Here is a 27,858-nt window from a genome sequence, read left to right as displayed (position 1 = left end):
AACACCAGACAGAGTAAATGTCAGAATTCTTAGCATCGTGGGCAGAAAGATAGTAAATCTTGTATCCATACAAAACTTCCAAGACTTTGAAGGGTGTAGATCAAGTTTGGATTATTTATTTTTTTGTAAGGCACCTGGTTTAGCAGGCATTGTATTAAAAATAATGTTTGACATTTTGTAAAACCAAGTGCAATGTGGGTATGCTTCTGTTTGTACTATTTGTTGTCATAACAGTGGGTAAGCAATGGAAAATAGTTTGGTCTGAATATATTGATCAACATCCAAAACAAAATCTCTTTGCGCTCATTCTTTTATGTTGAAATATCTTGAATATAGTCCGAGACTTACAAAATCCTTGGACTCAGGGTGAAGACGCACCCATTGCTAGTAAATGTTTTACCAATAAACAAATACATTAGATGAGTGAGATTTTCATGCACGATGTTCATTCCCTATGAAATATTCGCTGCATGTATTTATCAAACAATATATTACATGAAAATGGTTATACTACAAATAAAGCATAGAACCTTGGAGTATGAGGATTTCTACAAGCAATAGGGGAAGTTGAGCAAGTTATGACATGAAACGAGGCTTTTCGAAATGCTTCTGCAATACTTAAGCATTGAAGAAAAGTTAAAATACAGCCCATGACAATTTGCTATAAAAGTGTTGAATTTCTATAGACACTGTGGGTGTAGGGGAAAAGGTATATGTAATGGCAGAATGCATTTTACAGGGTCCTTTAAAATGACAGTTTAAAACAAAAAACACAAAAGCATTCCACTGGTTAGATAAGATGGAAAGAAGCACATGTCAATTTAGCAGTGTTGGACAAGACAGGCCTTTCTCCGTTACACACGCACGGCTCCTCCATTTCAGAGGAAATACCTCCAATCCCCACCTGCCTTTCACCACTAGGAACAACTCCATCGGGTTATGGAGACAGAGTAAATGTCTTTGTAGAACATCAAATAAAATGGTCTGCTCAGACACGAAACAGCAGAAAACTAAAGAAACACTGTCTTACTGACACAAGTAAGACCTGCATAGTGCACCATTTATAAACATTGTCATCACACACTACAAACCACTACATACAAAAGCAAGCCAAAATCATATCAGGAACTGAAGAAAAAAGTGGACAAGACACGCTTGCCGCCTCCTCTCTAGTCTACTGTAGCCATTTGGAACAAATCGAGTATGGTCACATTCACATTGTGATCTAACTGTTGGGTAACGCTGCCATTAGACATCTATAGACTTAGCAGAAGGTCTAAGACTATAGCATAAGGTTGACTCAAATGTGACCACTTGTTAGAAAATAAAAAAGGTCTATGTAATGTATCATAAACGATAATATTTCAGACATTAAACATTTAGGAATTACCAACCATAGATGACCAGCAGCATGGTAAAACCCAGGTTGGATCAAAACTATAAAGCAAAATTATTTCCCTTTTGAAAAATACATTTTTGTATGTTTAAACATGTTAAGAGTATAAAGAAAAGCAAATCTAGGAAAAATATTTCTACTTACAAGTCCATTGGCCGTTGACTATTCTTATCCATCGCACCATTTTGTTTTACATCGATTCTCCATTAACGCACACAATATTATTGAACTGCAGAAATAAATCGCAACAATTTGATTACATAAATATATTTTCCTTTGATTTAATATTTCGTTACATATATTTCTGATAGAAGAATGGTAGTTACCCTGATTCGCTGCAGAAAAGACCATAATGGATTCAATTATCAGACGAGAGTAGCACATAATTACACTATCTATTAGCTTAATATCTGTTTATATATGTTTGATGTCAATAGAGCAGAAGGAATATTTACTGGCTTTGAATGACAACCACTTCCTTGAATGTTAAAATGCCACAGAGTCTCCTGGCTAGAATGTAAAGTTGCACAGCTTGCGCCCATCATGTTAAATGTGAAAACCTGCGTGGAAACACCTCTGATGCTGGAATCAGCTACTCACAGCACTCTTTCTAGATAGAGGTTTTACTAGCATCTTACATAACATCAATTCCCCTAACTCAACCTCACTTGCCATCAATGATCCCAATGGAGAGGCCATCATTAATTTGAGCATATCACCAGGTTGAAGATCTTGGTTGTAGACTGTACAATGTTGGCTGAGATCGGTTTCCACAGCAACACTGCTGTGCAATTGAACCAACTATTGGCCATCTTACGTGAATGGATGGGTGTTTGAAAAGGCAAAAAGTATCCGGATTACATTTCCACCACAAATTACTTGCCATACAGTACATTGATAGTTTTCCTTCTGAGGCACTCACAAAAGGACATGGGCCTTTGTGAGTACCTCAGTCTCCCCCTCCCCATTAAGTTACAAGTACAAATTACTAAAAAAATTATAACAATATAACTCTGGCAAATGCCCAGAAGAAATGAGTCTACACTGTACATCAACCTGAAGAAAAACCCAAAGCAGAATTTGTTTTTCCATAGGAAATCTCTACTGAAGGCAAATTAATTCATGACGTTAGACTCAGAGTCATTCAAAACATAGGGCCTTATAACCAAAATGTTAATTGCCCTCTTAAGACCTCCCCAACACACTGTCCTGATCAGGTTACAGAAGTCAAGCACTCACTGCAGCATTCAAACAAGGTCGGTTTAGCAGCAAATGGAAGGAAAAAAATATTTACTTTATGTTTGTATTTTCCACTTTTTCTTTTAACAAAGTGCTTTCTTTTTCCATAGACGTAATATATAATATACAAATATAATATTTAGAAGATACATTTCAGCTTAATCTATTTACAAAATGAAACACTACAAAAAAACAAACCATGGATGGTATATAGAGAATCTTGACTACACTAACAAAGTAGAATAAGATATTTTATTATAAACATAAAGTATCATTCTAGTTTCAGAGAAAGTATATTTTCTCCCTTTTTAATTCAAATCATGAGTTAATCAGTCTATGGCGTGCAGTGTGGGAGACCTGCTTTGCAGAACAATAACATTGTCCCTCTACAGCAAACGAAAGGCATGTTCAGATAATGTAACTAAAATAAGATGCTCACTGGATAAAATAAAACATTTTCAATTAAACATGCCTTTTTTTCAGCATAGGGACAATGGTACTGTTCCACAGGGAGGGTTTGCAGCTGTGCCAGTTTGATTAAATCCAACCTTAAGTCACCATATTCTCTTGGAATTAGAAAACCTAGTCTTTCAAATTGAGAAGATCGACAAGTTGCAGCAGCAAAGAGAGATGCTTGAGCTAAAAGCATTCTCTCTCTAAAAGCTGCTCGTCTCATTTCGTCTGGGCTGAGATTGTAACAGGTTAAGACTACAATTGCAAGTACTCAATTGAGAATCCTCATCCATACATTTTCTACCAATCTTCCCCATGACAGTGCAACGGAGCAGCTTTGTGTCAAAAAACCAAGGCTGAGGGCACAAAGAAACCATAACAATATCCATGATATTCAACCACTTACTTTCAGAACGCCTAAAAAACTATACCGTCTTCACAAAAAACAGAGGAACCCTTCCTTATCTTATGCAGAGTCACACTCCAGAAATGTACATCTCTCTCAAATGAAATACCTGCACATCAACAGAAAAAGGTCAAGGCAAATATTACAAAAATATTTTTTCTTTCTTTGTCCCCCCCTCTCCAAAGTTTCTCTGAATGTGAGGATAGACCTTAGAAATGTGTCATGCTTATTAAACCTATCAATTTGAAAAAAAGTGGCAATTCATAATAGATAGATATACATGTACTGTATGCATGAATGGAAAGTACTATAAATACGCAACATAAATCACGTAATGTCAATGATGTATGTGTATCCATCTCACCTACATAAATGATACAAGTTATATACCTTTTGGTTATTTGTGATTGACTGTTTTGACAGGCAAAAAAAAACAAAAAAACATCCAAATTGCGCTCCATCCCTTTTCTACTTTGTGCCAAAGCACAATAAAAAGAGGTGGGAGTAGTAACTTCAGGAATCTATCAATGTTTCCAAGTAATCTACTTGAGAAGCCAACTGACAGAGCAAGAGCCTTTTAGAAAAATGTGAATGAATGCTTCTTTCAGGACATAATTGGACCCAAGCGAATTGCACAGTTCAATGAAACTCCCTGACCCTACCACATTTCCTACATTCAATACGGTGTCAGGTAAGCTGTGCAAAACCTTACTTTATCTAGTCACCGTTTTTGTTGCATGTGTCTTTGGTACAAAAAAAAAAACCAAAAAAAAAAGGTAAATATAGTGTGCAATATTTTGAAATTCTATACGAATATTTTTTTTTTTTTAAACCCTCCCATTCCCAAAGTCCAAGTACCGATAACCAAAGTAAATGTTTGTCAGAGCCATCTTATAATACAATGCACAGACTCTGTGGCATATATCTACATGTTCCAAGTTCATATGTACATTCAGAATATTTTTAAAGAGCAGAAATACATTACAAACCCACACCTTGACGTTCCCTGCACCATGTTCTGCTCTTCCTCATTGTAAAATGGTCCACTATCCTTCAACCTCTGGGAGTTTTTGTAATCATCTCACTTTAAATACAAGGCACAATGAATAGTACTCTTATCAAATACAAATATGAACACCCCAAACTAAGGAATTTTGAACTTTTAGCGCTCTCATCCCTACTTCGCAAGAAGCCAATGGCATTTTCATTTGAAGACACTTCAAACAAAGTGTATATAGAAAGAGAAAATTGATTGTTGTAATCACATCATCTAGCTTATAGTCAGACGACTTAGGATCTTAGCCATGAATATAGTGGCCTTCTGCTCAAGTCCATTTGAAATATCTTCTCAACTGCAAAAACACAGGACATTGGAACAGAACGATCAGGCTAAATCGCAAACCAACCTTCCTCACTGCATTCATGTCCTAAATGTGTAACCCCCAAACATTAACTTTTTTTTTTAATCATTCCGTCAAAATATACTATTTATTTTCTTAATATTAGTAGTATTTCAGGTGCTTCTGTGTTTTTGTTGCCTTATGATGTGGTTTGCAGGTTGACATGTATAGGGTTACATTTTCTCCTCCTATGTAAATACCGTGGTACAAGAATGGGAAAGCAGACAACTGGCATCAATAGGTATTAGGTGTTCCTAACAGTATACACTATGGAATACACAGTGGCTGTTCTTCACTGGGAACACAGCTCAGTAAGGTGACATAATAACAAGGCAGTTGATTAAAGGACATGGGATTGACAGGAGACTATTTATATTGAATATCTCCTGTCGGCTCACTCTAAATAGAACTGCATCCTGTGTTGGCGTTCCCACTCTGGTACGCAGACATGAAACGGGTCGTTTGAACGCTACAGGAAATGGCTACAGCAAGAACTGATGATCATTCTGTTTTGCTTCACTTCTCAACATAAAACATTTCAGGAGGTATCGTTTCATATATTGGCTTTGAATTCGCAACGCTGTGGCTCGTGAAGGTCACTAGCCACTTGCACAAATGGCAAGTAACAGACTACTAAGTGCAGAGATAGCTACTAGTTTCATTTCTGTACATGCGCATTGTGTGAATACATACATTTGAAGCTATGGTATATGTATGTCTTCCCACTCAGCATTGGGAATGCGTTTCTGGATGGAATGGGCATGCAGAGGGTGTGCCGTTACAGTGTGGGACAAGAATGGTGCGGATGGCTTGGAGTGTGCCATCACCAGGCCTCTCTACAGGGCCTGTCTACACTCTAGATGTGGGTACGCGCAGCCCGACCAGACCTCCGGTGGGATCCCCCTTGCCAGTGTTCTCCAGGATCTGGTTCACAAAGTCAGAAGTCTCCCCGGCAACTGGGGACTTCACTGCAGAAAGAAACGTTTATCGTGTGCTGGTTATTTAGCTGCTTTTAACAGGCATTGTTAAAACTGTGTTTGAACTCAAAACTGTGTTTGGGCTCAAAACTCTCTGCAAACTTGATCAAATGCTGACTCTCCAAAATATACTCAATAAGCTCAGGTTAGCTAAGGACAAGAGAGACTGTCTGTACCTCATTTCATAGCCATTTACTGAAGACAATCTACTGCACACTATATTTCTGTTGCTACTTACGAAATACAAATCATCCTCATCTTACCAAGGGTTTCTTCGATGAGTTTATCCAACGTTTCAGTCATGCTTGTTCCCTTGTCACAGATATCCTGCACTCTGATCACCATCTCTTCCTTTATGGCGTTGATGACAAACAGAAGCCGATCTGAAAAAATAAAAATAAATAACAGCAATTACATGTTTCATTTTAAAAGAGAGGGGTTGGCAAAAAGCCTTCCTTCCCTAAACCTCAAGGACATATTCCAGCCTACCAATCACACAATGTACAAAACTGAAGAGGGAAATTGACAATGAGAAAAGTGTATTATTCAACATAACTGGTAAACCTATAAGGCGTTCACTCACTGCTCTAGAATTTAGTGAAAAGCGGGTAAATTCAAGAGGGTGCTACGAAATTAATGTCTAAACCTAATTTCCTCTAGCCCATGTCATTATGAGTCACACAATGAATCATTAGATATTTCCCTACAATATTACAACCTTAATAGGCTTGTAGTTAACAGTGTTGATTAAATAAGAAAGTTTGTTTATTGTGACCATTGCTGATTTAGACGGTGCAGCTCTTGGTTTTATCTCCTACATATTTCGGCGTTGGGAGGTGGTAAAATTAGCATGCGTTTCCGCGCTTTGTACCAATCAAAATCAGCTTGATACTCTAGTAATTTCATCTCAAGATCCGTGGATTTCTATTCCTCTAACTCTGGTCAATCAATGTTGAGAGGGGTCGTTTTTATGGCAATTAAAAAAAGGGAAAGAGTCAGAAATTCACAATGAACCTCAACTACCCTGTACCCCCGCACACTGACTCTGTACCGGTGCCCCCTGTATATAGCCTCATTAATGTTATTCTTATTGTGTTACTTTTTATTTTAGTCTACTTGGTAAATCATTTCTTCTTCTTGAACTGCACTGTTGGTTAAGGGCTTGTAAGTAAGCATTTCACAGTAAAGTCTACACATGTTGTATTTGGCGCATGTGACAAAAAGTTTGCTTTGAAAATCTGGATCAGATTTTTTCGCGGAGGGTAGATATTGAAATTCAGTCTGTTAGCTTTGTTTATTTGTAGATATATAGTACCAGTCAAAAGTTTGGACACCTACTCAATCAAGGGTTTTTATTTTATTTATTCTACATTGTAGAATAATAGTGAAGACATAAAAACTATGAAATAACACATATGAAATCACGTAGTTACCAAAAAAAATAAAAAATAAAAATAAAAAAAGTGTTAAACAAATCAAAATATATTTTAGATTTGACATTCTTCAAAGAAGATACCCTTTGCCTTGATGAAAGCTTTGCACACTCTTGGCATTCTCTCAACCAGCTACATTAGATGGTCACCTGGAATGCATGTCAATTAAAAGGTGTGCCTTGTTAAAAGTTAAGTTGTGGAATATCTTTCCTTCTTAATGCGTTTGAGCCAATCTGTTGTGTTGTGAAAAGGTAGGGGTGGTATACAGAAGATGGTCTTTTACCAAATAGGGCGAAGTCCATATTATGGCAAGAACAGCTCAAATAAGCAAAGAGAAATGACCGTCCTCCATTACTTTAAGACATGAAGGTCAGTCAATCTGAAAAATGTCAAGAACTTTGAAAGGTTCTTCAAGTACAGTCGCAAAGAAACCATCAAGCGCTATGATGAAACTGGCTCTCATGAGGACCGCCACAGGAAAGGAAGACCCAGAGTTACCTCTGCTGTAGAGGATAAGTTCATTAGAGAGTTACCAGCCTCATAAATTGCAGCCTAAATAGACCTCAAATTACAGCCCAAGAGTTCAAGTAACAGACATTTCAACATCAACTGTTCAGAGGAGACTGCGTGAAATCAGGCCTTCATGGTCAAATTGCTGCAAAGAAACCACTACTAAAAGACACCAATAAGCATAAGAGACTTGCTTGGGCCAAGAAACACGAGCAATGGAATTTAGACCGGTGGAAATCAGTCCTTTGGTCTGATGAGTCCAAATTTGAGATGTTTGGTTCCAACCGCTGAGTCTTTTTGAGAAGCAGATTGGATGAATGGATGATCTCCGCATGTGTGGTTACCACTGTGAAGCATTGAGGTGGTGTGATGGTGCTTTGCTGGTGACACTGTCTGTGATTTATTTAGAATTAAAAAAGGCACAGTTAACCAGCATGGCTATCACAGCATTCTTCAGCGATACGCCATCCCATCTGGTTTGTGCTTAGTGAGACTATCATTTGTTTTTCAACAGGACAATGACCCAACACACCTCCAGGCTGTGTAAGGGCTATTTGACCAAGAAGGAGAGTGATGGAGTGCTACATCAGATGACCTGGCATCCACAATCACCCGACCTCAACCCAATTGAGATGGTTTGGGAGGAGTTGGACAGCTGAGTGAAGGAAAAGCAGCTAACAAGTGCTTAGCATATGTGGGAACTCCTTCAAGACTGTTGGAAAAGCATTCCAGGTGGAGCTGGTTGTGAGAATGCCAAGAGTATGCAAAGCTGTCATCAAGGAAAAGAGTGGCTACTTTGAAGAATCTAAAATATATTTTGATTTGTTTAACACTTTTTTGGTTACTACATGATTCCATGTGTTACTTCATAGTTTTGATGTCTTCACTATTATTATACAAATGTAGAAAATAGTATTTTTTTTTTTTTAAACCCGTGAATGAGTAGGTGTGTCCAAAATTTGACTGGTACTGTAAGTTTCACCAGCAAATTTAACTTTTCTGGAAAAACATTGATAAGGAATAATAGTTATTAATAGCTCGTCCAAACTTGACAGGTACTGTCACACACACACACACACACACACACACACACACACACACAGCAGTCTGAAAATATTCCGACCCCTTCCCTTTTTACACATTGCTACGTTACAGCCTAATCCTAAAATGGATGTAATAAAAAAAAAAAATGGAATCCTCAAATCCACACACAATACCCCATAACGAAAAATGTAAAACAGGTTTAGACATTTTGGCCATTTTATTCCAAATAAAACAGAATTAACTTATTTATAAGTAATCAGACCCGTTGCTATGAGACTCGAAATTGAGCTCAGGTACATCCTGTTTCCATGAATCATTATTGAGATGTTTCTACAACTTGATTGGACATGATTTGGAAAGGCACACAACACCTGTCTATATTAAGGTCCCACAGTTGACAGTGCATGTCAGAGCAAAAACCAAGCACGAGGTCGAATTTCTGCAGCATTGAAGGTCCCCAAGAACACAGTGGCTTCCATCATTCTTAAATGGAAGAAGTTTGGAACCATCAAGACTCTTCCTAGAGCTGGCCGCCTGGCCAAACTGAGCTATCAGGGGAGAAGGGCCTTGGTCAGGAAGGTGACCAATAACCAGATTGGAGCTCTGTCAGAGCTCCAGAGTTGCTCTGTGGAGATGGGAGAACCTTCCAGAAGGACAACCATCTCTGCAGCACTCCACCAATCAGGCCTTTATGGTAGAGTGGTCCAGATGGAAGCCACTCCTCAGTAAAAAGGCACAGGACAGCCTGTTTGGAGTTTGCCAAAAGGTTTTCAAGGACACTCAGACCATGAGAAACAAGACTCTCTGGTCTGATAAAAGATTGAACTCTTTGGCCTGAATACCAAGCGTCACGTCTGGAGGAAACCTGGCACCATCCCTACGGCAAAGCATGGTGGTGGCAGCATCATGCTGTGGGCGCCAAGAACTGGGAGAATAGTCAGGATCGAGAGCTCCTTGATTAAATTCTGCTCCAGAGTGCTCAGGACCTCAGACTGGGGCGAAGGTTCACCTTCCAACAGGACAATGACCCTAAGCACACAGCCAAGACAATGCAGGAATGGCTTCGGGACAAGTCTCTGAATGTCCTGGAGCAGCCCAGCCAGAGCCCGGACTTGAACCCGACCCTATTTTCAGGTCTCTGGAGAGACCTGAAAATAGCTATGCAGCAACGCTCCCCATACAACCAGACAGAGCTTGAGAGGATCTGCAGAGAATGGGGGAAACTCCGCAAATACAAGTGTGCTACGCTTGTAGCGTCATACCAAAGACGACTCTAGGCTGTAATCACTGCAAAAGACGCTTCAACAAAGTACTGAGTAAACAGTCTGAATACTTATGAAAATGTGATACTTCAGTTTCTTTTTATTATAAAATTTGCTAACATTTCTAAAAACCTGTTTTTTTTCTCTTTTGTGATTATGGGGTATCGTGTAGATTGATGAGAGAAAAAAAACAATTTAATGCATTTCAAAATAATCCTGTAACGTGTGGAAAAGGTCAATGGGTCTGAGAACTTTCCAAACACCCTCACTATCTATCAGCTTAATTTAGTTTTGCATTTCAATTAGAAAAAGCCCATGTTATCACACACGAATCTGCAGCCACTAGATCGAATGTCAACTGACAAGCTAAGTTAGCGCTGTTCTTCCCAAAAGCAGTGACCGAGTTCTATTGAGCAGCAACCACTTTTTGTCCGCAATTACATTCTATTCACTCTAATCGCGTTAAATTCTCTGAGTATATAGTCTAAGTTTTGAAATATATATATATATATATATATATATATATATATATATATAGTAGAGACATAGGGTTTGGACTATCATTTTCTGATGCAATTCTTTACTGAATTGCATTTTCATAAACATTGAATTAAATAATAATTTTATGGACGAACACCCTAAAACATACCATATTCTGTGCCCAGACCCCACAGCTTGACTTTATTGGCCTCATACTGAGCCTTCTTCTTCAGCCGACAGGCCCTGAAAAGAAAGACAAACAAGTGGTTTAAAGGCGTAGTAGCATTAGTGGTGGTAGTTAGTGGTCGTGGTGGTAGTTAGTGGTTGTGGATCAAAGTTAACAAAGCAGAAAGGGACGGTTCTTGAGAGTGAGCATTGAACATATATAGTGGAGTCTGAAATTATTGATACCCTTGATAGAGATGAGCAAAAATGACTGTACATAAAAAAAATATTCAAATACAGATATTGTATGTTAAAACAATTGGGAAATGATTTTATACTAATACAATTGCTCAGAAAAAACATGTATTTTTTAACAAGTGATAATTTACTTTCTCAAAGTTAGACACCCTTTAATTCAATAACTTTCAATATCTACACCTCACGAGAATAACGGCACTGAGCCTTTTAAATATATGTTTTATGAGTTGGAAAACACATTGGCAGGGATCTTAGACCATTCCTCCATACAGAATCTTTCCAGATCCTTGATGGCACAACATATGTTCGCTAACAGATCACGTGACTTCCATCTGCTCAGAGATTGGACAATACAGACTCTTTGAAATGGAAACTGACAGAAACACAATTTCTCAACACAGAGGTTGAAATATTCATAACCGATGAGCACTACAACATACGAATTGATTTGCAATCTCGTTAGAAAATAGAACATATAGGTTGCACAGTAATATCGCTATCGCTAATATTTGATATCACCACTGGTTTTCAAGGATTGAGAATCCACCTCAGGAAGCCCCTGTTGGAGCCCTATTGCAAAATGTTGATGTTATGGCCAATTAACCATTTCTTGATGTGCGTTTGGGGTTATGGTCTTGCTGGAAGATCCACTTGTGGCAAAGTTTCAGACTCCTGGCTGAAACTTTACCATGTACCAGGATATTTTAGCCAAAAACCTGCTTGCCTCTGCCAGGAGGCCGCAATCGGTTCTTCCAGCAAGACAACTCCAAGCACAATCAAAATCCACAAAGAAATTGTTAATAGGCCACAAAAATCAACATTTTGCAATGGCCATCTCAGTCTCCGGACTAGAACCCCATTGAAAACATGTGGTTTGAATTGAGGAGGGCAGTCCATAAGCGCAAACAAAGGATCTGGAAAGATTCTGTATGGAGCAATGGTCTAAGATTCCTCCCATGTGTTCTCCAACTCATAAAACATTATGCTCACGAGGTGAGGTATTGAAAACAGGTGTCAATTTTTATACCTACCTTTGAGAAAGAAAAAAAATAGCGTACCTATTAAACTAATTGTCTTTGTCTAAGCAATTGTATTAGTATAAAATAATATAATTTCCCCCCCCAAAATGTACATACAATATAGCTCGGTAGTTGAATGTTTTAGACAGACAGACATTTTTGCTCATCTTCATCAAGGGTGTCAATAATTTCAGACCCCGCTGTAACTACTGAGTGTTGAACATATGGAGGTTGAAAGGTGAGAATCCAGTACCTGGAGGCCAGTTTGTTCTTCTCCTTGCGGGAGCGAGGGCGGGCTGTGATGGGCAGCTCGCTGACCGGGGTCAGGTCACTGATCACCTTGTTGAGCTTACGCAACTCATTACCGATCTGCAGCAGCTTCCGAGGGTTAGGGGTTAAGTCCTCCACGTCCGTCCGTCGAGACTTCTTCAGATTGTACTTCCCTGTTCACACAGCCAATCACCGAGCCGGTTAACCACTGAGACATTTCCCCTTTGTCAGCAGGGACAGTCAGATGCATTTGTATCCAAAATGGATTCATCCAAAACCCATGAATGTACATTATGAATAATCGAACAGCCATGTTAAATGTATAACCTGTGATCAATTAATTAACTATGAAGCATGTGGCTTTGATCAGGTACAACTGTAAATGTAAGAATTCATACTTCAACAGGTAGTATATGGTGTGTGCTTCTATACTGAACCAAAATATAAGCGCAACATGTAAAGTGTTGGTGCGATGTTTCATGAGCTGAAATAAAAGTTCCCTGAAAATGTTTCATACGCATAAAAAAAAACGTTTTAAAATTTTGTGCACACATTCTTTTACATCTCTGTGAGCATTTCTCCTTTGCCTAGATTATCCATGTACCTGACAGGTGTAGCATATCAAGAAGCTGATTAAACAGCACGATTATTACACAGGTGCACCTTGCGCTGTGGACAATAAAAAGCCCCTAAAAATGTGCAGTTGTCACACAACACAATGCCACAGACATCTCAAGTTCTGAGGGAGTGTGAAATTGGCATGCTGACTGAAGGAATGTTCACCAGTGCTGTTGCCAGAGAATTTAATGTTAATTTCTCTGCCATAGGCCGCCTCCAACATCATTTTAGAGAATTTGGCAGTACGTCCAACTGGCCTCACAACCGCAGACCACTTGTAACCGTGCCAGCCCAGGACCTCCACATCCGGCTTCTTCATCTGCGGGATGGTCTGAGACCAGCCACCCGGACAGCTGATGAAACTTCTGTACAAACTGTCAGAAACCGTCTCAGGAAAGCACATCAGCATGCTCGTCGTCCTCACCAGAGTCTTGACCGGACTGCAGTTCAGCATCGTAACCAACTTCAGTTGGCAAATGCTCACCTTCGATGGCTCACCTGGAGAAGTGTGCGCTTCATGCCAATAGGCTGAAAAAAGGCCTCGATGATATAAAAATCAGTGAAACTCAATCAGCCATTAAAGGAAGGAGTATTCATAACCATATACGATGAGTTTTAGATATATTAGATTACAGTGAGTTCATAGAAGATGATGGCTTTATATTGTTTTTAGATTTTTTAAGACTTTTGACACTTTAGAGCACAACTTTGTATTTAGAACTCTACTTTTGGGTTCGGGAGTAATGGAACATGAGTAATGGAACATCCCCTCGTTTTCTCTATTGCTAGAGGAATTATACAGAGTTGTCCAATATCCCCTCTTACTTATTTTAGTCAGATTTACTAGCCGTATTTCTTAACAAATTTAAAAAGGGATCCGCTGTGTTTTTTTGAGGTGCAGAGTGGGTGAACGGATGCTCTCCGCATGTGTGGTTCCCACCGTGAAACATGGAGAGGGTGGTGTGATGGTGCCATGATTCCATGTGTTATTTCATAGTTTTGAAGTCTTCACTATTATTCTACAATGTAGAAAATAGTAAAAATAAAGAAAAAGCCCTTGAATGAGTGGGTGTGTCCAAACCTTTGACCGGTACTGTAAGTGTCACCAGCAAATTTAACTTTTCTGGAAAAACATTGATTTGGAATAATAGTTATTAAAATTAATAGGAAATCAATTTTCAAAAGGCCTTTGGTTTGACAAGGGTTTTCATTTTGTATGTGATTTGTTAGACAACACTGGGGAGTTTCTGCCATTTGAGGAGTTCATTGGTAAATTTCAGGTTAATATTACTCAGAGAATATATGAAGGTTTGCAAAGCAATTCCACTTCCTTTACATGGACTTATTAAGACCACTTTGTTATATTATGAGGTTGTTCCTACTTTTCCAAGTTTACAAATTAATGACTTGAACCTTTTGGATAAAAAAAACTTCAACAATAAGTGGATACGATTGGCAGTTAAGTAATTTTTGGTGATTATAATTCAATATATTGCTATGGAAGTTACCAACCCATGCTATGGCCAAAAGTGACTACCTTTTACCTTAATTGACCAGTTATCCCAAAAGTTAGACACTCATTTTAAAATATACCGTTAATGATTTCTAGCAACGGAAAACAAACACAATTTTATCAATGGCAATTTTAATGCACAAAGATACCATGACGAAATCCTGAGGTCCATTGTCGTGCCATTCATCACCTCATGTTTCAGCATGATAATGCATGGCCCCATGTCGCAAGGATCTGTACACAATTCCTAGAAGCTGAAAATGTCACAGTTCTTCCGTGGCCTGCATACTCACCAGACATGTCACCCATTTAGCATGTTTGGGATGCTCTGGTTTGACGTGTACGTCAGTGTGTTCCAGTTCCGGACAATATCCAGCAACTTCGCACAGCCATTGAAGAGGAGTGGAACAACATTCCACAATCAACAGCCTGATCAACTCTACGCAAAAGAGGAGTGTCGCGCTGCATCTGGTCACACCAGATATCGACTGGTTTTCTGATTCACACCTCTTTCCTTATATGAACTGTAACTTTGTCAAATCTTTGAAATTGGTGCATGTTGCATTTATATTTTTTTTCAGTGCACATGTTACCACTGACCAGTATGAGTGTGTGTGTTTATGAGAGAGATAAAGTGGGTGTCTCACCGTGGTGTGGGCCGTTCCTCTGGTAGAGGTTGCTGGGCAGGGTCTGTCTGTCCCACTCAGAGGGCTTGAGCATGCGCTCCTGCTTGGAGGGGGTGAGCTGCTCGCTGTACTCCCAGAAGTAGCGGCGTTTGCCCCTCTTCCTGGAGATCCCTGCTGTCAGCCCCTTCACGTCCCCCACCGTGTCATTGTCACATCCTTATCACAACAGACAGGCCAGGGACAGGGATGAGGGAGAGAGAGGCGAGGGAACAACACAAGAAAGAAAGATCAGAAAGAAAACATTAGAGGGAGATAAGGGTGAGGAGAAGAGATGAAGAGTGAGGATGAGAATAGTGCATAGAGGTTCAGTTGATCAGAGACCCCCCCCCACACACACTTATAACAGTATAAATAAACCATTGAGCCTGATGATCATACTGTCCCAATCGCATAGGGGGGATTCCGACTCAAGTTAAGCATGCACTTTTCTTTCTATGCGTATTCTGATCCTGAACTTAAGCAGAAGAATAGCATGATATTCACCCGCTATACGTTTTGGGGTGGAGATCAAAGAAATTAAAGGTGTGTCTACAAATATGCCGTATTCTGACAGACTTAATTCCTATTCTGACTTTGACTTAATTCCTACATAATCCCACCACCTTTACGCGCAATGAAATTATGAACTTGTCAGTTCCAAGTGGAACAACCTTTTTTTTCTCCCTCTGATATAAATAACACCATTCACTTTTGGTAAGAGCTAGGTAAATGAGTAAGCCATTTGGATAAGGGGATTGTAAATATACAGTAAATTACAATTGTTTTAGATCTAATTTACCCTATGGCACTAATGGCAGAAAACTGAAGCATATCAACATATTAACTTTTCCACAGTGAAGTTTATGAAATGCTGGCTTTATAATTTGCAGGGATGAAATGTGGAGACCCAAGCTATAGGCTTCTGTAGCCATGCGCAAATGACAGTATAGCGGCAAACGTACCGGGTTGATTTCTAGAATGTTTTATTATATGCCCGGACTTTTCACTATATTTATCATCATTTGTATCGTGTTAAATATCAGCCACTATCGGTAGCCACCGTCAGTTATACCCACATATATTTATAACTGTCACTTCATTGTTAGTTTCCTTACATTTAGCGTCATTCCATTACATAGTTTACCTTTATTTCCTCTGTCACGTTTGTGTTGTTGTTCCTGAGGATCGCTAGAAAAAGTGGATCATATTAGGCTAACGTATTACAAGTTGTGCAATAATTTGGGACATGTAGCCTATTTGAATCATTATGGAAGGCAGACCATACAGAGCAGTTTAAACCTGGAGCCTGGCACACAGTTGACGAAGACTGGACCGTTGTCATCGCAGTTCCATGATTAGTGAGGATTTATAGACTACTATATAGACTACTGTTCAACCCCTATTGTACACTTTTTTTGCCTTACAATATTTCATGGATTGAACAATTGAATATGGCAACTTTCAGGGTGAATCAAACCGCTATTTTTGATTCACAAATATATTTTGTGTGTAAAGGCTCTCCAAACCTGTGTTTTAATTATTCACAAACACTTTCCTAACCCTAAATAATATTACAAGATCAGAGTATTTTTATCTGCCAAATTGGTGCTGAAAAGGAGAGAAATTTGAGTGTATTTACATGGCTTTCTTTCATTGATCCCTCATATTCTGAACCGTTCTCTCCATATATTCTGGGGAGTCTGTTGAGAAAAGTCTAATTAAAAAAAGGTACACCAAATTTAAAGGGAATGCTTCAGATAAATCGACGAGAAAACCTGTTTGCCAGCAAGTGGGAAGGTTCTCAGCGGTTGAATGAAATGGTATTCAGCACTCGCAAGGGAAGCATGCATGCAAAGCCCGTTACGCACCTGCATAAGTATTCAAAAATCGGAATACCAACTACTGAGAAGTGCGTAGGAAAGGCATACATTTCTTAAGTCTGAATCAGGCCCATAGAGAACGGCAAGGCTCACAAAGACACCCAAAACATGACCCCATTCTCCAGATCCCTTTACAACAGGGGTATTCAACCAGGGGTCCGAGGTACTGCTGGGGGTTTGCGAAAATATGTTAGGAATATTGATATCAACAGAATATAAAAAAATATATATACATATCTACAGTAGAGCAAATGACACTCATTGTAGCAAATTACTCTCACTACAGTATCTAAAAGGTTTTGAAAAAGCACCCGCGAATAGACTGATGGCAAGCTTCCTTGACTTGGACATTTTTGCCAACACATGGCTAACATTTGTTTAACCAGCTAAATAGCAGCTCATACCGAAAATGTGTTTTGAGTCACCCTTGTAGCTAAAAGGCTGTTAGAGTTTACACTTCCTCTTCCAATTATAATCTGGGGAGGTCAAAATAATGAAAAACTATCTACCAAATCTATTCATTTAAAAATGTTCATTACTTCTCCTTGCCATTATCATTCACAAGACGTGAAAAAAAAAAATAAACGTTTGCTAACGTACAATGGGGTCCCTGGGTCGCCAGTCTGCCTGGGAGGGGGGGGGGGGGGTCCCTGGACACGAAAAGGTTGAAATCCCCTGCTTTACAATACAGAATGACTCACTAACACAATGGGCCAGATCAAGGATTTCCAACAGGGAACAAGTGAACCTATCACAAATGTTACTTTAATTACATTTTCCAGGCCTTCAGCTACAAAGAGATTCCCCATCTAGAAATATAGGTGACGTTTTCTTTACAGGGAGCTGACAATAATATACCCGCCGTTCTGAAGTGGGAACCTTCAGCGACTAACTTTACTTCACATGAAAAACCAAAAATGGTTACTATAATTCAAGGTGCATGGACATTGAAATGACTACCTGATACATGGCTACCTGGCTCGGAGAAGGTGTCACTCATGTCGTCATCTTTATCCCCCTCATAATCATCATCCTCCTCATCATCATCATCCTCATCATCATCATCGTTCTCAGAGAGCTCATGCTCGCTGCCGAAACCCTCATCATGATCTTCATCCAGCTCCACCCCCTCAGCATCTTCTTCATCCTCCATCTCCATCTCCCCCACCTCTTCTTCTTCTTCCTCCTCCATCTCAGTGAGGGTTTTCCCAGCCAGCCTGGCTCGGGTTAGGAACAGGGAGTAGTTGTGCTCCTCTTCCTTCTTCTTGTCAGAGACCGGGTCAGGTCCCAGGGCACTCCCACTGGCAGTCAGCAGAGTCTCGCTGGCCTTGGCCCCAGCCACAGGATAGTGGAGGATGGGGGGCACAGCTCCAGATGTGCCCACTGAGGCGGGGGGCATCTCCCGGCAAGGCAGCTCTTCTCTCTTCTCATAGGCCAGGATGCTGGCAGAGGCTGCAGTAGCAGGAGCAGCCACAGGGGCAGCACAGCCAGACGTGGTGGCCACCTCAGGGGGCTTGCTGGGGTACGGGGAGCGGTCTTCAGACTCAATCTGATGGGAGGCCAGGGGCATGTCAACTAGGGGCCGGCGAGGCATGCTGACGCGAACCGTGGCCTTGCGCACATAATCGTTGCAGTGGTGGCCCAGAGCAGCCATCTTGCTGGGACCCTGGGCCTTGGACATAGTCTCTGTGCTGGAGGGGACAGGCCAAGTGGCGCTCAGGGAACCCTCTGCAAAGTCGCCCAGGGGGTCCCTGACCAGGTTGGAGCAGGAGGCGGAGAACGAGGGGCCAGGACGGGCGGCCATCTTCTTGCCCAGGGAGAGTGGGGGGAGGGAGGTGTGCTGCTTCTGGCCCCCCATCAGCAGATCAGGGTGGTAAAGCGTGTCACACACAGGTGGTTGCGAGTCCTCGCTGTTGAGCTGGGCCAGGGTGGGGGTCTGGCCAATCACCTCCTCGTCCTGGTAGGGGCTGGAGAAGTCATCCAGGCCTGCCTCCTTGGTGCCCCAGATGTCACAGCTGGTAAAGCGGGTGTACTTGGTCATGTCCTCCCAGTACGTGTCCCACTGCTCAAAGTTAGAGCTGTAGTCCGGGTCACTGTCCACCAGCTCCAAGAGGTACTCCCCACACTCCATCTCCTTGCAGTCCCCCACTGTGAAGTGATCACCTTTAGGGCTTTGGCGATTGGTCATATCTCTATCCTGGGGAGGAAAGGGAAGTATAGAGATTTTTAAAAAACGACATTAAATGTATGTTATTGTCTTATCCTTTGACAGATGTGTGATAAGGCTAAGTACGCAACCATATTCCACTCAACAATATTGTATGCGTAAATAAAGAGATGTTACATCTTTATAATTGTATTGCCATAGCGGGTTGTGTTCTCTACTAGGCCACCTGTCTATCCTGATTCTCTGTGAGCTCTGTAAACTGTGATCGTGCCCGGAGGCCGCTTTGCACGGAGAACACTTACCAGTTCGTACATGAAGTCTGGGTCTGTGTTACTCGCCAACAGGTCCGTGCTGGTTAGTGCCTGGTCAGCAAAAGTATAATTTTGAAAGAAATCCCCAAAGGGAAGATCCATTCCACTGATGCTGGGCTAAGGAGAAATAAACATTCCAAACTTTTGAAACGGTGAACAGAGATGATTAGTCATAGTTTAAAGAGGCAATCTGTTTTTAGGCTTTACAAACGACGGAGTAACACAAGCTTATATTTTAGGTACTGATGGGGTATGACAGTTCATGAGGCATTTATAAATGTATATTCTTCAAGAATCAGTGGGCATGTAAATAGTACCACTTGAAACATTTAGTTAAGCATGGAGATTAACAATGAACATACAACATTTATGGTGTTGTGTAAGCCAGGATGAATGTGGGAATGTTCCCATGAACGTTCCCATGACCAACGTGGGAACTCGCCATATATCATCCACGGTGTAATTGCAGGGCAACTAGGCGGAGGTCTGTCAGTTTTAAGCTACAGACTCAGGAAAACAATGTGTGAACATTTGTGATACATCGTTATGGATAATGGTAATCAACTGTCCAGCAACCTAGTTGTTTTGCTGAAGAGGTTATTTGTGCTTAAAGATGGTCAATTGTAAGATAATGGCGAGACCAGTGACTAAAGTTGGACCACTTCTAAAGAACCCTCCCTTCCATTACCTGAGGCATCGCCGAGCACCGATCTCTGTTCCTTATGGTGAATTATTCTTCCACCTCGTGTCCCAGTCGTCTTTGGATGATATCAACCACCAGTAGAAAAATAGATGGGTTAAGCAACAAAGTCTTCTTTATTGTGGAAAACTCAGTGACTCATGTAAGTCTCGCCGCCTTCTCTTCTGATCCCTGGTGTCTGGAGCGAGATGAGAACACAGGGGGAATGGAAGGGTTAAATTGGTAAGATATGACATATGTTTGCATTTCACTACTTCACACTAGGTACACTTGACAGCATATGGCACTCCTACAATCTTATACGCAATAATGTAACTTCACCTACAAGCTGAGATTCTGTGCAGATCGTCAAACACTGCTTCTAAAAGTGCCTGTCAAGACCGGCTGTTCATTTAAATCAGAACACAGCCTACTTCTATCAACTCTAGTGTGAGCGAGCTTAACTCAGGACAGCGTTGGTGACGCTCAGTGCAAACTGGGGGCCCTTCCATGCTTGTCCATGTAAAAAAAAGAGACCTTGTCGAAGCCGAGTGAAGTTGCAGCCTTTCGAACCTGAAAATGAGTTTGATGCGAAACAGAATGAGCGTTGAACCAACACTGTGTCTAGGCTATTTTTAAATGATTCTAGCTAGCTACCTTTCCCCACTGCCTACTAAGAGTCACAAACAGAGGGAGCAGAGAAACTGGGTGCCGTTTGCATAACAAATCATAAGAAATATGCTGGGGAGAGCGGGCACTGTGCTGGCCAGCTGCAACACCAAGCAAAACAATCCAGCTCCTTAAAAAATGTTTTGATTCAAATTAAGCAACAAAATGTTTTGCCAACATATCCAGGAGAAGATTGAATGTCTCTGCTGTAACCAAGAAGCTTGATCTTGACATCTAGCAAGTTAGCAAACCAAATGCATAGCTGAAGCCCTGAGCTGGATATCATTTATTTGACATACATCATAAGATTTCTTATAGTTATAATTAAGCACGCAGGTGCCCCAACCCCCAAAATACCCCGGTATAAACGGTATATCGCCCAAGCCTAGCGGATGACGTCATTTCCTCCTGGTGTGCGTATCACCTCAGTCTGCTTTTGCATACATCTCAGCCCGCAAAATAATACAAATGTTTTTTAAACTCTCCCCCCTCCCCAAGCCAGCTAGCACACTTTAGGAGTTAACAGAGTCGTGATATGCCACGCAAAGGAAAACTTTTGAGCCATCCGTATGAGTGCAGTCCTGGTCCTGCAAAAATCCACCCACCTGTTAGAGCAACTCAAATGACGACTATTGTGTTTTGGGAGGCACTGTGGGGAAGCCCTTGCTGCAATCGGCTGATGCCATGCAAAACTGCCTGCCTGGCTACTGCACTTGAACTGCCATTTTAAATATCTTTGTCCTCTCTACACAGGCACCCCCCTGGAAGTTAAACACACTGCATGATGTATTGCCTTCTGCAACCATTTCTAAAATCCACGCTACAGAGTAGGTCTCTCTCTTATGTTTATGATTGACCACTCACTTCCTAGTCAGATTTCTGATGATCGGTTTCTGTTGACGGCCGAATAAGGAACTGAAAGGAAGGCGAAAGGGCAGAAATAATAGCAGAATTCAGACAAACTATGTGCCACACACCCTGTATTGACAGCAGTGTATTCTATTCAGATTAGGGTAGGCTACATGTTTTAGCCTTTTGGGTGCATGAACTAACATTTAGAAACTAGATATCACCAGAGACTAAAGCACAATGGCTTCTTCATTATGCTAAGCACACAGGCGGACAGGTTAAGTCAGTTTACTATGGGCACTAAACTGATATGGGTCACAATGGATGTCACCAGCTGATCCTGATGAACACAACTTCACTCTGCATTGGCTGGCTTCAAAAGGTCTCTCAACACAATTGGAAAGGCATTAAGCCCTTCAAGGCCTTAGGAAACATGAGCCCACCTTTACAATCTGATTGTGTGGGATAAAAGAGACAGCCACACTCCTGAAACCAACTACAAGGTGGAAGGATCTCACTCACAGGCACACAAATATCAACATCAGCGTTTTCCCTATATTAATTTTGCAGCAACAGGCAAAAAAGAACATTGAGATTGTAAAATGTTTTCAGAATAAAATTTAAATGACTATAACGACAAAAAGTATGTAGAAAATCGATTTTTAAATAAGATCATATTTGAGAACTAAACTGAACAAAAATATAACGGAACTTGTAAAGCGTTGGTCCCATGTTTCACGAGCTGAAATAAAAGATCCCTGAAATGTTCCATATGCACAAAAAGCTTTTCTCAAAAATGCTGTGTACACATTTGTTTACATCCCTGTTTGTGAATCTTTCTCCTTTGCCAAGATAATCCATCCACCTGACTGGTGTGGCACATCAAGAAGATGATTAAACAGCATGATCATTACATAGGTACACCCTGTGCTGAGGACAATTAAATGCCACTCTAAAATGTGAAGTTGTGTCACAACACAATACCACAGATGTCTCAAGTTGAGGGAGTGAGCGTTTGGCATGCTGACTGCAAGAACGTCCACCAGAGCTGTTGCCAGAGAATTTAATGTTCATTTCTCTACGATAAGCCGTCTCCAATATCATTTTAGAGAATTTGGCAGTACGTCCAACCGGCCTCACAACCGCAGACCATGTGTATAGTGTCGTGTGGGTAAGCGGTTTGCTGATGTCAACGTTGTGAAAAGAGTGCCCCATGGTGGTGGTGGGGTTAAGGTGTGGGAAGGCATAACCTACGGAAAACAAACGCAATTGCATTTTATCAATGGAAATTGGAATGCACAGAGATATCTTGATGAGATCCTGAGGCCCATTGTCATGACATTCATCTGCCGTCATCACCTCATGTTACAGCATTATAATGCCTGTACACAAATCCTGGAAGCTGAAAATGTCCCAGTTCTTCCATGTCCTGCATACTCACTAGACATGTCACCCATTGAGCATGTGTGGGACGCTCTGGATTAGAGGTCAACCGATTAATCGGAATGGCCGATTAATTAGGGCCGATTTCACGTTTTCATAAGAACCGGTAATCTGCATTTTTGGACATCGATTGTGGCCGATTACATTGCACTCCACGAGGAGACTGCGTGGCAGGCTGACTACCTGTTACACGAGTGCAGCAAGAAGCCAAGGTAAGTTGCTAGCTAGCATTAAACTTATCTTATAAAAAACAATCAAACATAATCACTAGTTAACAACACATGGTTGATGTTATTACTAGTTTATCTAGCTTGTCCTGCGTTGCATATAATCGATGCGGTGCCTGTTAATTTCTCAACGAATCACAGCCTACTTTGCCAAAAGGGTGATGATTTAACAAGCGCATTCGTGAAAAAAGCACTGTCGTTGCACCAATGTGTACCTAGCCATAAACATCAATGCCTTTCTCTAAAATCAATACACAAGTATATATTTTTAAACCTGCATATTTAGTTAATATTGCCTGCTAACATGAATTTCTTTTAACTAGGGAAATTGTGTCACTTCTCTTGCGTTCTGTGCAAGCAGAGTCAGGGTATATGCAGCAGTTTGGACTGCCTGGCTCGTTGCGAACTGTGTGAAGACCATTTATTCCTAACAAAGACCGTAATTAATTTGCCAGAATTGTACATAATTATGACATAACATTGAAGGTTGTGCAATGTAACAGCAATATTTATACTTTGGGATGCCACCCGTTAGGTAAAATACATAAAGGTTCCATATTTCACTGAAAGAATAAACGTTTTGTTTTCGAAAATATAGTTTCCGGATTTGCCCATATTAATGACCGAAGGCTCGTATTTCTGTGTTATTTTGTTATAATTAAGTCTATGATTTGATATTTGATAGAGCAGTCTGACTGAGCGGTGGTAGGCAGCAGCCGGCTCTTAAGCATTCATTTAAACAGCACTTTCGTGTGTTTGCCAGCAGCTCTTCGCTGTGCTTCAATCATTGAGCTGTTTATGACTTCAAGCCTATCAACTCCCGAGATTAGGCTGGTGTAACTGATGTGAAATGGCTAGCTAGTTAGCGGGGTGCGCGCTAATAGCGTTTCAATCGGTGACGTCACTCGCTCTGAGACCTTGAAGTAGTTCTTCCCCTTGCTCTGCAAGGGCCGCGGCTTTTGCGGAGCGATGGGTAACGATGCATCGAGGGTGGCTGTTGTCGATGTGTTCCTGGTTCGAGCCCAGGTAGGGGCGAGGAGAGGGACGGAAGCTATACTGTTACACTGGCAATACTATAGTGCCTGTAAGGACATCCAATAGTCAAAGGTATATGAAATACAAATGGTATAGAGAGAAATAGTCCTATAATTCCAATAATAACTACAACCTAAAACTTCTTACCTGGGAATATTGAAGTCATGTTAAAAGGAACCACCAGCTTTCATATGTTCTCATTTTCTGAGCAAGAAACTTAAACATTTGCTTTTTTACATGGCACATATTGCACTTTTACTTTCTTCTCCAACACTTTGTTTTTGCATTATTTAAATCAAATTGAACATGTTTCATTATTTATTTATTAAGTTAAAATAAAAGTATTCATTAAAATAATTGTTATTATTACAAATAAAATGTTATATATATATATATATTTTTTTTTTTTTTTTTTTTTTTAAATCGGCATCGGCTTTTTTTGGTCCTCCAATAAATCGGTATTGGCGTAGAAAAATCATAATCGGTCGACCTCTACTCTGGATCGACAGCATGTTCCAGTTCCCGCCAATATGCAGAAACTTCGCACAGCCATTGAAAGGGAATGGGACAACATTCCACAATCAACAGCCTGATCAACTCTACGCCAATGAGATATGGTGACACCAGATACTGACTGGTTCTGATCCACGCACCTACCTTCTTTTTTTTAAGTATCTTAAAATCTATCCATTTGGGCCTAATTAATTTATTTCACTTGACTGATTTCCTTATACGAACTGTAACTCAGTAAAATCTTATCAATTCTGGCATGTTGCGTTAAAATTTTTGTTCAGTATAACAACCAAAATAAAAACTAGACAGTAAGGGAAAATATTAAATTCCCAAAATGTTATGGTATTGGGCCCCTGTTGATTTTTTTATCATGTTTGAGTCACTAATTGCAGGAAATTAGTTTTAAAAACAGCAACATTTTGTTCAAGAAAAAGGCCTCTAAAATTGTAAGTGTTAGACCACGCCACTGGCCACGTCCATTAACCCCCACACTCTAACTTTGCCACCTATGTCGATAAAAGACATCTAGGGGAAACACTAAACATAACACCATTCCCAGAAAGGGCAAATCATAGAGCACGTCAAATCAAATCAAATCTTATTTGTCAAATGCCCTGAATAAAACAGGTGTAGACCTTAGAGTGAAATGCATGTGATGTGATATATGAATGCGCTCTCATATTTCACCCTGTTTTGGACTGATAGATACCACAGTTTGATACCTGCCTACAAAACCAACTCAGGCATGCTGCAATGTTTCATTGCCTGCTTTCATACCAGTATCCAGTAATATGACACCACATAAAACAACCAATATGTACTATACTACCTAGACCATGTTAAGAATACCTCACATTCGGTTCTTGATGGCCATGCCATTTTCAGAACTGACATGTCACAGGATGAATCTTACTGTAAAGCAGACAGGCTGTTATCTCTGTGGCCTCAACGTGAAACCTGGTCGTACTCTGTGGCTTTGCTTGTCAACAGGAAGAACCGATCATATATACCCAGACTATTTGCATTGCTGCCCCCCCCCCTTCTTACACCTATGGTACTCTGTGTTGTCATCATCATCTATGCATAGTCACTTTAATAACTACCTACATGTACATATTACCTCACCTAACCAGTGCCCCCACACATTGACACTGTACCGGTACCCCCCTGTATATAGTCTTGCTATTGTTATTTTACTGCTGCTCTTTAATTAATCGTTATTTTATTTCTTATACATATATTTTTTAACTGTATTGTTGGTTAGGGGCTCGTAAGTAACCATTTCACTGTAAGGTCATACCTGTTGTATTCGGTGCATGTGACTAATAAAAGTGTATTTGATATAGGCATATTGAAATATGCTTTAAAAAAAGGCCAGGATAGGAGTATTCTAGAAACACAGGGTCTTCCCCTGTGCCCCTTTGCAGTGCACAAAAAAATATAGAACTAGCACTGTCCAAGTTTCATATTATTCTGCTAATATTAAAGGTGAGCAAAGATCTAAGGCAAAAATTCTGCATCAAATTTGTAACGCTGGCAAATCGATCACATACGCAGAAATTGGCTAAAAGTATTCACATCTATAAACTAGATTTAGGCCCCGATTGCTGTTTAGCGTTACAGGCTATGAGGACCTAGCTACACAGCATAATGAATACCTCGGCAAAATCTGACTTTCAGAGAGACATATGTCCAAAAATAAATAAAATATATATTTTATTTATTTTTGCTGTATATATATATAGATAGTAGATAAATAAACCGTAAAAACTACAAAAACTAATCAACTGAATTAATATTTTTTTAGGCTGACCCACTAACTCTACACGCACCCTGACACAAACAAACACAACGTCAAACCAACGTACTACTTGGGCCAACGCCCACGCAATCCTACAGTCCTATTGGTCAAAACGCAGTCATAGCCCGCCTTAAAATATGCGCGAATGGTCGACATTGATGTCAATCGTAGGAAATACTTCAGTGAAAAACACAGGCCATCTCAATATAACTAGGTTGAGACAGAAAACAAACAATTCAAAGGATTGTTTGTGTGGCCTAAATAGCTAATTCAATACATGCAAAATGACCCCATGACACGTAGAATTCGCATAGGGGATAATTTTACAGAAGTCTATGTTATCCTCTTATTATAATCTTACAGAAGACAGGCATGTCTAGCTTTGTCATATAGTCAATATAACAAACACGACACGGAGATATCGGTAACTGAACAAAAGTAGCTCGCTAAGCATTGACGACTGTCCGGACTAGTTGACGCCTTCAAATCCCCGAAATGCCAATCTGTCAACTGTTGTATTTTTTCTCTACTCAGTTTACCTAGAATGTTCTCGATCTCTCTCTAGCGGCATACTGGTTGTGGTTGGGGAGGGGGAGGGGGTGTGTACCCTGAGAGGATTTTGATGAGTGTTGATTTTAGTTGACCAATACATATATTAATTGGGGAATGCCTGATTGGCAGCACCTGGCTTCAACATCGTCATGATTAATCAAGTTTACACTTTTAATCTTGTAAACACCCAAAAATATTTTTTTGTAAAATAAAGCTCTTGTAACGAGCTACAATGTTCCTGCACATATAGTACCTATTCGTGATTAAAAAAAAAAAACTAACATCAAATAGTTAAGCGGTTTTAGTTCACCAGGATTTCGCACGAAACAAGCTAAATCTTGTTCCCTACCAACTACAGTATGGCCTCCGTCCCGCCCCTCTCACAGCAGCAGATACAACTAGCTAACGTTAGCTTACCAAGAGGTGAGAAGCATCCAGCGAAAAAACATGATGCACAAAGTTTTCAAATGGTTTGAAAAACGTTCAACTCACCGTTAGAAACCCCATGTGAAAGTTTGGTATCGTGTTTCGCTTCGTGTTTAATCCTATCTGAGCAATAATAAAGCCATTTCAATGGAGTCCACGCTGCCTTCCTCTTGCATTTGTTTTGTTTATCTTCTTCCT

The 27,858-nt window shown here is 40.4% G+C and overlaps 1 protein-coding gene across 3 annotated transcripts; it reads right to left on the bottom strand.

The window, feature by feature from the left end:
* Positions 1 to 94: 94 nt before the first annotated feature.
* LOC106567447 (CREB3 regulatory factor) lies at positions 95 to 27,858 on the bottom strand. Of its 3 annotated transcripts, none has more exons than XM_014136714.2 (9): positions 27,727 to 27,858; positions 20,155 to 20,344; positions 19,458 to 19,583; positions 17,949 to 19,185; positions 15,091 to 15,285; positions 12,296 to 12,485; positions 10,770 to 10,843; positions 6,135 to 6,254; positions 95 to 5,862 (listed from the first exon to the last, which is right to left on the bottom strand). In XM_014136714.2, the coding sequence occupies exons 2-9, from the start codon at positions 20,161 to 20,163 to the stop codon at positions 5,744 to 5,746; spliced, it is 2,070 nt and encodes a 689-aa protein (XP_013992189.1). In that variant the 5' UTR covers positions 20,164 to 20,344; positions 27,727 to 27,858; the 3' UTR covers positions 95 to 5,743. The 3 variants fall into 3 exon arrangements, with proteins under 3 accessions (XP_013992189.1, XP_013992190.1, XP_013992191.1); XM_014136715.2 differs by having other exon boundaries at positions 17,964 to 19,185; positions 27,727 to 27,851; XM_014136716.2 differs by having other exon boundaries at positions 19,458 to 19,517; positions 27,727 to 27,851.

The sequence above is a fragment of the Salmo salar genome, chromosome ssa13 (genome assembly GCF_905237065.1).
Source record: "Salmo salar chromosome ssa13, Ssal_v3.1, whole genome shotgun sequence".
In the NCBI taxonomy this organism is placed as follows: Eukaryota; Metazoa; Chordata; class Actinopteri; order Salmoniformes; family Salmonidae; genus Salmo; species Salmo salar.
Note: the sequence above shows the minus strand (reverse complement) of the source record. Positions and strands in the feature narration are given on the sequence as shown.